This window comes from Plasmodium knowlesi (assembly GCF_000006355.2).
Source record: "Plasmodium knowlesi strain H genome assembly, chromosome: 13".
Lineage (NCBI taxonomy): Eukaryota > Apicomplexa > Aconoidasida > Haemosporida > Plasmodiidae > Plasmodium > Plasmodium knowlesi.
Window position 1 is genome coordinate 1,476,273 of NC_011914.2, and position 12,271 is coordinate 1,488,543.

General features: G+C 41.1%; 2 protein-coding genes across 2 annotated transcripts; both read left to right on the forward strand.

Moving 5' to 3' along the window:
- Positions 1 to 3,234: 3,234 nt before the first annotated feature.
- Positions 3,235 to 6,723, forward strand: PKNH_1332000 (phosphoenolpyruvate carboxylase, putative; the record flags this gene model as incomplete). Its single annotated transcript, XM_002260721.1, has 1 exon — positions 3,235 to 6,723. One exon carries the CDS (start codon positions 3,235 to 3,237, stop codon positions 6,721 to 6,723), a length of 3,489 nt encoding a protein of 1,162 aa, XP_002260757.1.
- Positions 6,724 to 7,487: 764 nt separating this feature from the next.
- PKNH_1332100 (conserved Plasmodium protein, unknown function) lies at positions 7,488 to 11,564 on the forward strand (the record flags this gene model as incomplete). The annotated part of the gene is made up of 1 exon (XM_002260722.1): positions 7,488 to 11,564. One exon carries the CDS (start codon positions 7,488 to 7,490, stop codon positions 11,562 to 11,564), a length of 4,077 nt encoding a protein of 1,358 aa, XP_002260758.1.
- Between the last annotated feature and the right edge of the window lie 707 nt (positions 11,565 to 12,271).

The following is a 12,271-nucleotide window of genomic DNA, read 5'->3' on the forward strand; positions in this document are numbered from 1 at the left end:
AAAAGCAGAAATTCTCTGCTTCATGTGCAATGAACGAATGGACGAATGCGAAAAGACCAGTTAACATTTCTTCACTTTCTCCCCTTCGTTTTGTATCCATTGCATCCATGTCTACAGGTATATGTTCATACGCTCCACAGAGAGAGAGTCCCCCTTCCAAAAATGGGCACAGCCTCCGAACCTCCAAAGAACGAATACAGCGCCATACCTGCAAGGGGGTAAATGTTATATCGCAGGTGGGGATTTGCCCAGTTCGGGTGATGAACTGCACTTTTCGTTTTTCCTCTTCCTGGACAACTAACGTACACTTCTTCCTACATGAACACATGTGTTGTAAGTGTCCTTCACCAAGCTTGGCGCGGTAGATAAATTGGCCATCCTCCTTTCCTGACACATACCCCGAAATGGCTCACTCACACCAAACAAAAGAGTAGCCACTCCATTTACGCACAAAGTCTAAAGAGCTATTTGAAAAAAAAAAAAAATTGTCGTCACAACTGGCACAGCTGCACACATTTGTTCTGTGTACACAATTCAACTGTACGTGAGAAAGACGCTACTCGCAAAAAAACTATTGACATGAAGAGGGATTTTAAAAAAAATGAGAAACGACCCCAATTTCACAACACAACAGGGTTATACCCCCCCCCTTCTCTTTCTTTTTTTTGCGTTGCAAAGTTGAAGGAGGGCCATATGCAGTAGACGAGTAGAAGGAAGCCTTTACAGCTTCACTATATTTCTAACAGGAAAAAATAAAATACCTTTGGGTGATATGCCCATCCCTTTTTTTTTCTTAACTTATCTTCCTGTGTGTATTTTCTCCCCTCCGTTTATTCATCTTCTTTTTATTTGTCTGCACATTTTCTCATTTTTATCTTGCTCTATTTTCTCTTACCTGCACGAGGGTTGTTAGGGTGCCAAACGTAGGGGGGGGGAGGGACACTGAGGGGTTAAGTACCCTTTCGTGTTAACTTGAAAAACAGTTGGGGCATGCGTACAAGTGCTCTGGACACACTTGGTTGGGGATTCTGTCTGCGCACCTCGGATAGGTAAATTCGCAACTCCGCTTAAACTTATGCAATAAAGTTGACCTTAGGTAATTGTCTTCTTTCGATATTCCGATATAGTTCGTCCGCAAAAAGGTTAATTCCCGTTCGTTAAACTTCATCTTGGGGATGTGAATGGGCATCTCGAAGGGATGCACAAATGTTACTTCTACGTAATGCGCCACAAAGAGCACAGTTTACTTTCGACGTTGTTTTTTTTTGAAATTACTATATAGTCCTATCAAGACAGCAAGATGGATGGTCGATTGTACACTTCGCACGATGGACGTAGTTTTTTTTTTTTTTTTTTTTTTTTTTTTTTTTTTTTTTTTTCTCTCTCTTTCCCTTTCGCACACATATCCTTGAGTGAGTTGGTTTAATTCAACTTAAGGCGGTAAAAAAATGGTAGAAAGGAAAGTTGGAAAAAGAGTTGACACAAAAAGGCCGAATGAACAGATCAACCGATGCTCTCTAACACCTTTGGGAGCATGCGCAAGGCGAAGTCGTGGAGAAAAAGAAGAGACAGAGAAAGGTACCGAGTGTAGGTGAACAAAGTGAGATAATAAAGTGGCCCCGTACAGGTGGCAACCAAAATAAACTTCGTGACCAAACCAAAGATCGGAAAAAAAAAAAAAAAAAAAAAAAAGGGTAAGAAAAAATAACCCCTCTGGCCATGGTACACCCCTCCGATGATGGTACGCCTCCTTCTGGTGGCATGTGTCCAGAACGAGTTAGACAGAACTGAAGGGAATTCCGACCCTACCTTTCACACAATAATGATAAAGATTTGGAAACTAATGATGACTTGTTCATGCGGGTTATGTCTGTACCGAGCGAATGATTTTAAGGACATATGTCCCCAACCTGAGAGAATAGCTCTCGTAAAATGAAAAGGGTATTATTAATATGTGCGTGGAGAAAGGCAGTTAACAAAAAAAAAAAAAAAAAAATTATATACATATGTACATGCCAATATGTGCGAGGAAAGAATTGAAACTCTTCCTTGGCAACATGACGAAACGACGATTCATCTCCACTAGCCTCGATGGAAATTCCAACCGTGGTGTAAAAAATAAGGGCGTCTTATATGCCTACATATAATATATAACATTTTCCTTCCTCTTCGGGTCTGTAAGTTCTGTCCATTTTACTTCCATTTGGATTGTCTCACATGTGCAGGAAAAAAAAAAAAAAAAAAAAAAAAAAAAAAACGCCAAAAGAACACATGGACATTTTACCAAAACGGTTTATCCTGCAAAAAAGGGGAGGTTTTTTTTTTTTTTTTTTTCGTCTGTTACACTTTTACTATAGGTGTGGATCTCCTGGTCTGTTTTTTTTTTTTGTTAACTGCTTTTCTCCACAACACCGATGGAGGTGCTTCTACCTCTTTAATTTTTGCCTCTCCGCCTTGTTGTGCCCTACGCCATATGGGCCCCCTCCTGTCACAACGTGTGTGCCGCATTTCCATTTTGGGGGATCACCCTTGACTTGGTAACTTCCTGAGTGCTGAGTTTTCCCTCTCCCCCCCTTTCTGATGACGAAAAGGAACTAGTTCCTTTCTGCTAATACGACATGCATTACCCAATGTAAGAAGAGAAAAGGTGCCCTCCTTCAGCATCTCCGCTCCGACAAAAGGGAGAGAAAATATCACACAATGTGCACCCACTGCATCCACCTCCTTACGATGTACTAGCGTCATTTTCCCCATTCAACACATTCACCGCATTTTTCTTGTTCCTTTCTCCTTCTCCTTTGCACAGCTGACAAAATGTGTGTGGGTGAGTATACATACATTTCAGGAGGAGACCCCCATTTTTATTTTCCCCCCCCCTTCCTTTCGTTAATTTACCCCTCCTGCAAGTTTTTCCACCCGGGTAGGAATATCATTTTCCACCTGTATTGGTAAAGCTCAGTGAAAACCTTTTGTGCTTTTCCGAATTGTTGGTGGTTTGAAAATCTATGCGAGTGTCCCATTTTGGGGTTCCACGTGAGTATCCCATTCTGGAGAACTCTTCGAACACATCCCGTCAAGAGAGCCCCCTTTTTTCTTCCTCCATTAACCTTTTTGCGCGAACGCTTTCCTCTTTTTAAGGCGTTCCCCTGTACGTAACTTAACCGTTCCGCATTACACATTTGGCGTTTCCCTAAGGAAGGGGAGCGCACACCGCAATAGGGGAACTCGGCACAAATGGAGGATGAGGCGAATGTCAAGGGGAAATGCACACAAGGGGATAGCCATGGTAGGAACGATAACCCGCAACATGATGTGCAACATGGCCCGAAGGATGACCATTTGAATGACCATTTGAATGATCGTTCGGATGAACGTTTGGATGATGCATGGTACCAGGTCGAGGGGGGAGACCGCTCCGGGGAGAGGAAGCTGAAGTTCCTCATCGAAGGAAAAATGGTGGAGACGAAAAATGCAGTAGATTTCATAAAGCCCCTGAAGGACGACATCAAGGCACTAGACTTCCTCCTGTTCGACATGCTCAAAGATAACTTGCCGAATAAGTTGTTCGAAACCTTATGTACCATCCACGACTTATCCGAAAAATATAGCGAAAATCAAACACAGGAAAATTTCAACTCCTTAAAAAGTTCTATATACAATTTAGATGATGAATATCTAGGAACAATTGTGAATGCCTTTGGGCACATGTGTATTTTATCGAACTTTGCAGAATGGGCTCATAGAGGAAGGAGGAGAAAAGCCTTCGACATGTCATTCACCCCGAATGAAAGAATATATGGGTCGGTGTATGAGACACTAAAAGGAACATTCCATATGTTGATGAAGAGTGGTTTTGATATTAACGAAATTTATGAGCAACTATGTAATCAGACAATAGATTTTGTATTGACTACTCATCCAACACAAGCCATTCGAACATCACTTTTAAAAAACTACATACAGCTAGCTGAACTGCTACTAAAGTTGGATAACACAGATAAAGAATTGTACAAGAAAAAAATCTTGTATGATAATTTGAAAACATATTTACTAGCCGCATGGAAAACAGATGTAATCCGAAGGATTAAGCCCACACCCATAGATGAAGCCATTTCGTTAGTCGACATAGTGGAGAATTGTATCTTCTACAGAATTCCTAACATTATCAGGTATATAGATAATGTCTTTTACGAATATAATTTGCCCCCACTAAAGTTGGAATCAAAAATTTGTCTTTTCTCCTCATGGGCAGGAGGTGACAGAGATGGAAATCCATTCGTTCTACCAGAAACTACTAGATACGTTTGCTACATGAACAAAATAAGGGGATGTGAGTTGTTCATTCCAATGGTAGAAAAACTTATCAGAGATTTAACTCTCCATCATTGCACTGAACATTTTAAAACATATGTGAAGCTCCTTGAAGATGAAGTCTCTCAATATATTTTTGATAAAGATAAGAAGTACCTAGCGCAGAAATTCCTGTGGTTTTCTCCCTTCTCCAAAACTAACAAAAACGAAATATATAGGAGCGCTCTTCTAGTCGTCTGGGCTAAACTCAAAAGTACCGTACAAGTGTACAAGGCTCTCATTTCCCACCAACCCGTGGATACAAATTTTGAAAAATTAATGTTTCATAGTTCAGAGGAGTTTGAGGAAATACTCATGGAGTGCTACAAGAGTCTGACCGATTCTGGAAATGCTCTCATTGCTGAAGGGTATCTAAAAGATGTTATTCGGAATGTTAAAATATTTGGTCTGCATCTAATGAAGTTGGACATTAGACAAGAATCAAAGAAACACGTTGAAGCCATGGATTACATCTGTGAGAAGCTACAAACTGCAAAGTACTCCCTCCTATCTGAGGAGGAAAAAATAGATTTCCTTACAAAGATACTTCAATCCAACAGACCATTAATACCGAAAAATATAGAACAGGAGGAAGATGTTCCAAACGATTTCCTAAACGTGATAAAAACATTTGATGTATGTTCGCAAATTGAGGAAAGCGCACTAGGTGCATACATTGTGTCCATGTGTAACCACGCATCGGATATCCTACTAGTGGAAGTTTTTCAAAAGGAACTGAAAAAAAATGCAAAGAGAAAAACACAAAGAGTTGTTCCTCTGTTGGAAACTATCCAGTCTCTCCAGATGTCTTGTACCATATTGGAAAACTTAATTCAGAACCCATGGTATAGAACCCATTTGAGAACCCATTTTGATAACAAGCAAGAAGTTATGATTGGCTACTCCGATTCTGGAAAAGATGGAGGCAGATTCACATCTGCTTGGGAATTATTTAAAGCACAGGAAAAACTTGTACAAATAGGAAAGCAGTACTCTGTGGAGGTGCGCTTTTTTCATGGCAGAGGAGGTAGCGTCAGTAGAGGAGGAGGACCACAACATTTAGCTATTCTTTCACAACCAATCAATACTATAAAAAACTACCTTAGAGTAACTATACAAGGGGAAGTAATCACCCAAAATTTCTGCCTAAAGGGAATGATGTTACGCTCCATAGAAACTTATATCAGTGCACTCCTCAAATGCTCTCTCTTAAAAAATACAGTTTCGGTAAAGGACGAATGGAGAGAACTCATGGATGAAATGAGTGAAATCACCACAAAAGAGTACAGACAGGTAGTGTATGAAAATAAAGATTTTGTGAACTACTTCAGATGTGCAACCCCACAGATAGAAATAGGAAAACTGAATTTAGGATCAAGACCATCGAAGAGAAAACAAGGAAATGTAGAATCACTCAGAGCAATTCCTTGGGTTTTCTCTTGGACACAGAACCGAATGCATCTACCTGTATGGCTTGGCATAGAAAAATTATATGACCATCTCATAAAAAAAGAAAAATTGTGGCTCATCCAAGATATGTACAAGAACTGGCCTTTCTGCACTAGTTTCTTTAACCTTATCAGTATGGTTATGGCAAAGGCAAGTTTGCAAATAACGGAGGAGTATGACATTCTGGTTCCTGAGGAATTAAAATACATTGGTATCATGCTTAGGGAGAAATTGAAGAAGGCAATGGAACTAACTGCTCTCGTTACGAATGAGAAGATATTCTGTGACAACGACATACTTACCAAGCGTTCCATAGAGAGCAGAACCAAATGGGTTGTGGTCTGCAATTTGATTCAGATACAGGCTCTTAAGCGACTTCGGGAGAGGCAGCGCGAGTGGGAGTTGGCACAGGGGAAGGATCTCTCTAAAAAGAATAGTGACACGCCCACAGGAGAAGAACAACAAATACCTATCCAAAGCGCCCACCCGAACAATGACCCCATCGCACCAGACGATAGTCCACTTACCCCGATACAGGGACACACGAACGATGAAGAACACAAGTTAAACAATTCATTGACGAAGGATGAGATGGATAACCAATATGGAGGTGCCATCAGTCGAAAAAAAAGTAAGCGCATTCATTCATACTTGAGCAGGAAAAAAAGCAAATTAATTAAAAACCCCAAGTACCATCCTTTGCTTGAACCATACTCCTCCGCCTACATACAAAGTGAGGGAGACAATGACTTCTTTTTAGAGGATCTAGGGGATATGGATCTGTCCTATGGAAGGCCCTCCTCCAAATCGAACGATAGTACATATGATGAGGTTACGAAAACCTACATTGATTACACCTCCCTGAATGATGCCCTCATAGTGTCCATCAAGGCCATAGCCGCGGGCATGCAGAACACGGGCTAGTATGGCAGGTCCACCCCCAACACCTACATCTTCTAGTCAGATAAACACACGTTTACCGCCTGTACCCACGTTTAGCCTGCATACAAGTACTTCGTTGCACCTACCCAAACATCCCTTATGTGTCTGCTAAATTTTTTTACACGTATGGTAGGTGGTAGTTTCGCCACGAGGAGCACTCTACTGCGGATAACCAGTTGGGGGGAAAATGAAACGTGGAAAGATTCTTTTTTTTTTTTTTTTTTTTTTGCATCGTGGAAAGATGCGATAGAGTTCCCTGTGTATATAGCAGCCCCATGCACATGCGCCTGCGTGTCGAAAAGGTTGCAACGCTTTTGCAAGAATAACGCGGCGTTTGCGTTGGCGTTTGTGTTGATGTTTACCCTGGCGCTCCCCGTTTTTTTATAAAAAAAACACCAATTTGGAGCGCACCACTCAAACCTGAACGCATAATCGTCAAAAAAAAAAAAAAAAAAAAAAAAAAAAAAAAAAAAAAAAAAAAAACAGGGTGTGTCAAAAGTTGCCTAAAAGGCTAGCCATTTCTATTACCCGCGTTGAAATCGGTATGCCCTTGGAAAACACAGAGGAGAAAAAAAAAAAAAAAATAAAAATAAGTGAAGTGCCCTAACGCATAATTCACTTACAGGTAGTATATGCCCATGTTGGTCAGGTACCTACACATATAGGAGGGTTGGTTGCGGTCCAAACCCCCAAGCAGCTTGAAAGAACGCTTTAAAAAAAGGAGCAATTGAAAGGATGGCACTGAAATGATGAACCTAGAGAAGGATAAACAGGTGCTCAAGGACAGGTTACGAGAAGAACTGCAAAGACTGAGGGGGTACTCATTAGTCCAACATGTATTCTCCTCCCTCGTACAAGCACAGGAAGAGACAAACGGAGGAGTGAAAAAAAAAAAAAAAAAAAAGGGAATTTTATACAGCCAAATCGAATCGAAATATATAGGAAAAGTAGTGTATGATACTTTCGTTCATTCCAAGGGTGCAAGAAGGTATGATAAATGTCATCCCTTCCCACTCTGTTGTGTAAAAAGGAGAATTGACATTTGGAAAGGAACCAAAGAACTCATCGTCAGGTGGACTGATGGAGACATTCCATCGGAAACGGAATTCCAACTGATTAGCAAAGAGAAGGATTTTTTTATTTTCCTAAAAATTACGCATTATGTGAAGAAAGATTCACCGCGCAGGACACAAGATGAGTCACTTTCACCGCTCTTAGTGTTTCTCTACGATGTGGCGGTACCAGGAAGGGATAGCAAAAACAAACTAGAGACGGAAAGACACGGTAGAAGGTGCACAGGTCTACTTCCCACCAAATTGGGGCGTCAGAATGGAGGGAATTCTTCCTTCACTCAGTTGGCTAACGTGCAGGGGGAAGTAGCGAACAGGAAGAGGGAATCCCCTCCAAAAGGTAACTACAAAAAGTTCGTGGATCGGTACCTATTCTTAGTTCATTACAGGAACTATCTCAAGTTGAGTCTTTCCTTATTTTTGAACTCTCTAGTGACTGCAATATTTAAGCATTCGGAAAATGGTTTTCATCCAAAGTGGATTTCTACCCAGGAGAAGCACAGGGGTAACGATGAGAGGGGAGACAGATCCTCTTTGGCTACTCCCCATGGAAGGATTAGAAAAAATAGAGGGACAAAAGGCATAAGTGAAAATTCTCAAATGAGGAGAAGGCTCAATACCGTTAAAATGAAGAACGATATAGCAGGTAAGGTGTGCCAATTGAAAAGGGATTTCCCTCCGGAAAACATGTATGATCATCCGAACAAATACGCTGATGAAGATAATGAGGGGGGTCAGGTGAAATCGTGGATCCCTCCCCTCTTCGGAAGGCAAGAAAGATGGCTCAATTTTTGTCACCTCAAAAAAGGAATGAACTTCTCAGAACAGATCTACCACTTGTTAAGGGAGCCAAATTACCACATAAATATTTTTACATCCAAAATCGAAAAAGGGAAGGAAATTTTTTTAACCTTCCACAAAATAAGTAAATGCTTCTTTTTTTTTGTTTCTCCCGTTTTGGGAATCCTTAACAGAGACTACTACCAATTTGTGTGTCTATCGAATGACCAGCGCAAGTGCACTACACCAACTGCATATGGTTTCTCCAAGGAGGGGGCTATGCCCACCGAAGTGATAACTCACTTCCTGGAGGAATTGTCCCACTCAATTCGAGCTATGTATTATCAGAAGAAAAAGTTGATAAGAAAGCTCCAAAAATATCTGGCCAACAGGACTCTGGAGGGGTACATAAACTTCCGTCGGTTCGACAAACAGGTACAGAAGAAAGAACAGATTTACTCCTACACATTCTATGATATTAGGGATAATTCTTTCCTGACAAATGGAGAGTATTCTCCAGAAGTGATCGAAGAAGGTCCCGAAAGAAGGCGCCCAAAGAATTGCACAAAGGAAATTCCCAAACTGCTTCAAAAAATAGAACCCATTTTAACTCAGTGTAGATACTTTAACCCTAAAGTAGATGTACATTTAGCTAAAAGGAAACTAGAAAAGGTGTGCACAAATGTCACTGATATGCTAACCTGGTGTAGACAATTTAGGATATCCATAAAGTGGAAGAAAAGGAGAGAGTGCATATATGTGTACTTCGTTAGGAGAAAATTCCCACCGGTAATTAACACCAAGCGGAATGGTACAAATGGTCTCTTAATGGAAAGCCCAACTGGGTTTACTGAACCCTCCCCCTTGCATAGCAATGATAAAAATACAGGAACAAGCACCCAGAAGTACAACCCTCTTCAAAGAGTTCAGTTAGTTTGTGCCTTCCAAATTTTATCCACCAGAGGAAGAATCTACAAAATGACCAAGAGAGTATGCTTTCTTCTGTTTAGCCTTATTCATAAAATGGAGAAAATTCCAAACTTGGAACTCTTGCATATGTTAAGACATATCCATCATATTGTTGTAGCTTTTCCATACCTTTACGTTTCTTATGCACAGGAGGGGGGATCCATCGGTGGGGATAACTCCACTCGGGAGAAGGACAATATTCTGGGTAAACATTCCCGTGTACACATCCCTCTACACACGGAAGGGCTGAAACGATCAAAAAGGAGAAGGAAGAAAGCCCTACGGAGGATCTTGTTGAAAGAGGGAGAATTTCCCTTTCTCCTAAAGATGCACAAATTGATTCTATATTTTTACCTTTACGTGATTGGAACATTGTGCCCGACGTGGCTGAACGGCGATAGAGGAAGAAGGGGGGCGCCCAGACAGGGGGGAAAGGTGACACGGAAAAAAACGGCATGGGAAGAAGCGGTATGCAAAGAAGCGGAATGCAAAGAAGCGGCATGCGAAGAGGCGACATGCAAAGAGGTGACATGCAAAGAAGTGATGACACCCCCCGAAGCGCTTCTGCGGAGCCGGTTCGACGAATTCATCAAACAAATTAAAAGAGAAAAGTGGAAAAAAAAAATTTATCTCCATCTTCGAAACTGCATAGGGGACTTCCTCAAGCGCGACAAAAAGAATGCCCATACGGGTGAAGAAATGAGTAACGGATCGCACACTTTGGAAGGAGGAACGAGAGGGACAAAGGGAACGCTCATAAATTCGTTTATTTTGAGGCCCATATGCATGGATGGGTATTTCTCAGCGGATGAAGAAGCCACCCCTGAGGAGGTTCGAAGAGGTAGGGGAGTGAACTACGAGGAGGATCTTTCTGTTGGCAGAACGACATCCTCTAACGCTGATAACCATGTTAACCATGCTAACCCCGCCAACTGTGCCAATATGGCCACACCCCTTAATAGCCGTAGCAACTCACCTACAGCAACAGACGATTACGTCAACTTCTTCAAACTGCGAAACATGAAAAAGACGGCCCGCATGTTGGGTCCAGCCCTGATGGACAGAATGGCTAACAGACTCTACATCGGAAGGAATGCCTTTTTGAATATGAACGCACACAGGGTAGAACTACTGAGCATAGTGAGCCAATTCGAGGAAGATGCAAAGGGTATTCTATGTGCTGTAAGGAAATCATTATCCCACCGGGGAGACATAATAACTACCAGTAAGCGTGATCAGGGTGATCCCCTACCCAACCTCAACGGAGAAGAAGAGCAAAGATTGTTACACCACATATGCAAAAAGAAGCGAATTAATAAAAATTTATCTATTTTTAACATTCGCAGTGGGTGCATGGGAAGAGGAAAACTGCGGCATGTTCGGAGGGCGAAAGTGAATAACAAAGTGGTGAAAAGTTTCTTCCGACTGGAAAAGTTCCCATGTGAAAAATTGCCCCCTGAGGAGTCACTTGGATGGGGGAGTCGAAGCGGTACCCACAAAGTTTCCCTGAAATATCTGGTCCATTTGGTGAATGGCCACATAACCTTCGCTGTGAATATTTTTTCGAAGGATCATCAAAAATGGGGGCACTCAAAAAGTCGGGTGTACTTTCTGAACGTGTGCAAAAATGATGTAATTAAAAATATGTTAATAGAAAGAACAATTCACTTTTTGGAGGATCTCCTAACCTATGTGCAGGAAAATCTCCCCTTCCTGGAGAGCGAAAAGACGCGTGATACAAAAGCCCACCACTATTTCTCCTACAATGTATGCAAAATATTTTGTTACGAATTGAAGCAAGGTAAATGTGAGATGAAAAAAATATATCAGGTCAAACCGGGGGGGGAATTTTGCGTGCACCTTTTTACCTTAACAAGTCAGGCAACTGTCTTTCTTTATTCCACAGGGGGGGGAGGTGGTTTGTGTAACCCTTTTTTTGTGAAGTTTTTTGAGCCAAGTAAATTTTACGACGCTTTTTTAGAATGTGCGAATGGAGCGATTTGAGAAGAAGTGAAGAAAAGTATCGTAGCGGTGAATGGACAAGGGGCGATGAACTCCTTGGGGGGAAATATTCTGAACGGGTCATAATTTTTCAAAAAAAAAAAAAAAAAAACAGCCATTTATTATTACTATCTTTTTTCATCATTACTATTTTTGTTGTATTATATTTTCCTTTTTTTTTTTTTTTTTTTTTTCCCGTTTGGCTACCTGCTCTGCTGCTCACGCACACATGCAGCATTGCAACGGTCCCAGTTTGCAGCTCATCGTAGGTGACATAGGGGATCCTGTTTTTCCCGAATATGTGAGGTATACATGGCGCCACGACATAAGAACAGGGAAAAAGTGGGCGAAACGTTCTTTGAGCGATGAAAAAAGAAAAAGGAAAAAAAACGTCCATAAGTTTTGTATGCATATGAAAAAGCAAATGCATACTGCTTTTTTCTTTACCTTTACGCAAATTTGCGAATGTAGAACTGTGAAGCTCTTTCGCAATTTTTTTCATCCCCAGAAATTGCTTACCACTATGTCGCAGTTAAGACAGTTTTCTTTTTTTGGTCATTTTTTTTTGGGAAACCTCACAGTAGCTATTGGTCGGTTTTGACATGTATGTGTAATTGGGGAGGTAAAAAAAAAAAAAAAAAAAAAAAAAAAAGAAGAAAAAATTGACCCTTTCGTTTTGTTCACCTACTGACGTTTCGTTTGCCGAAATA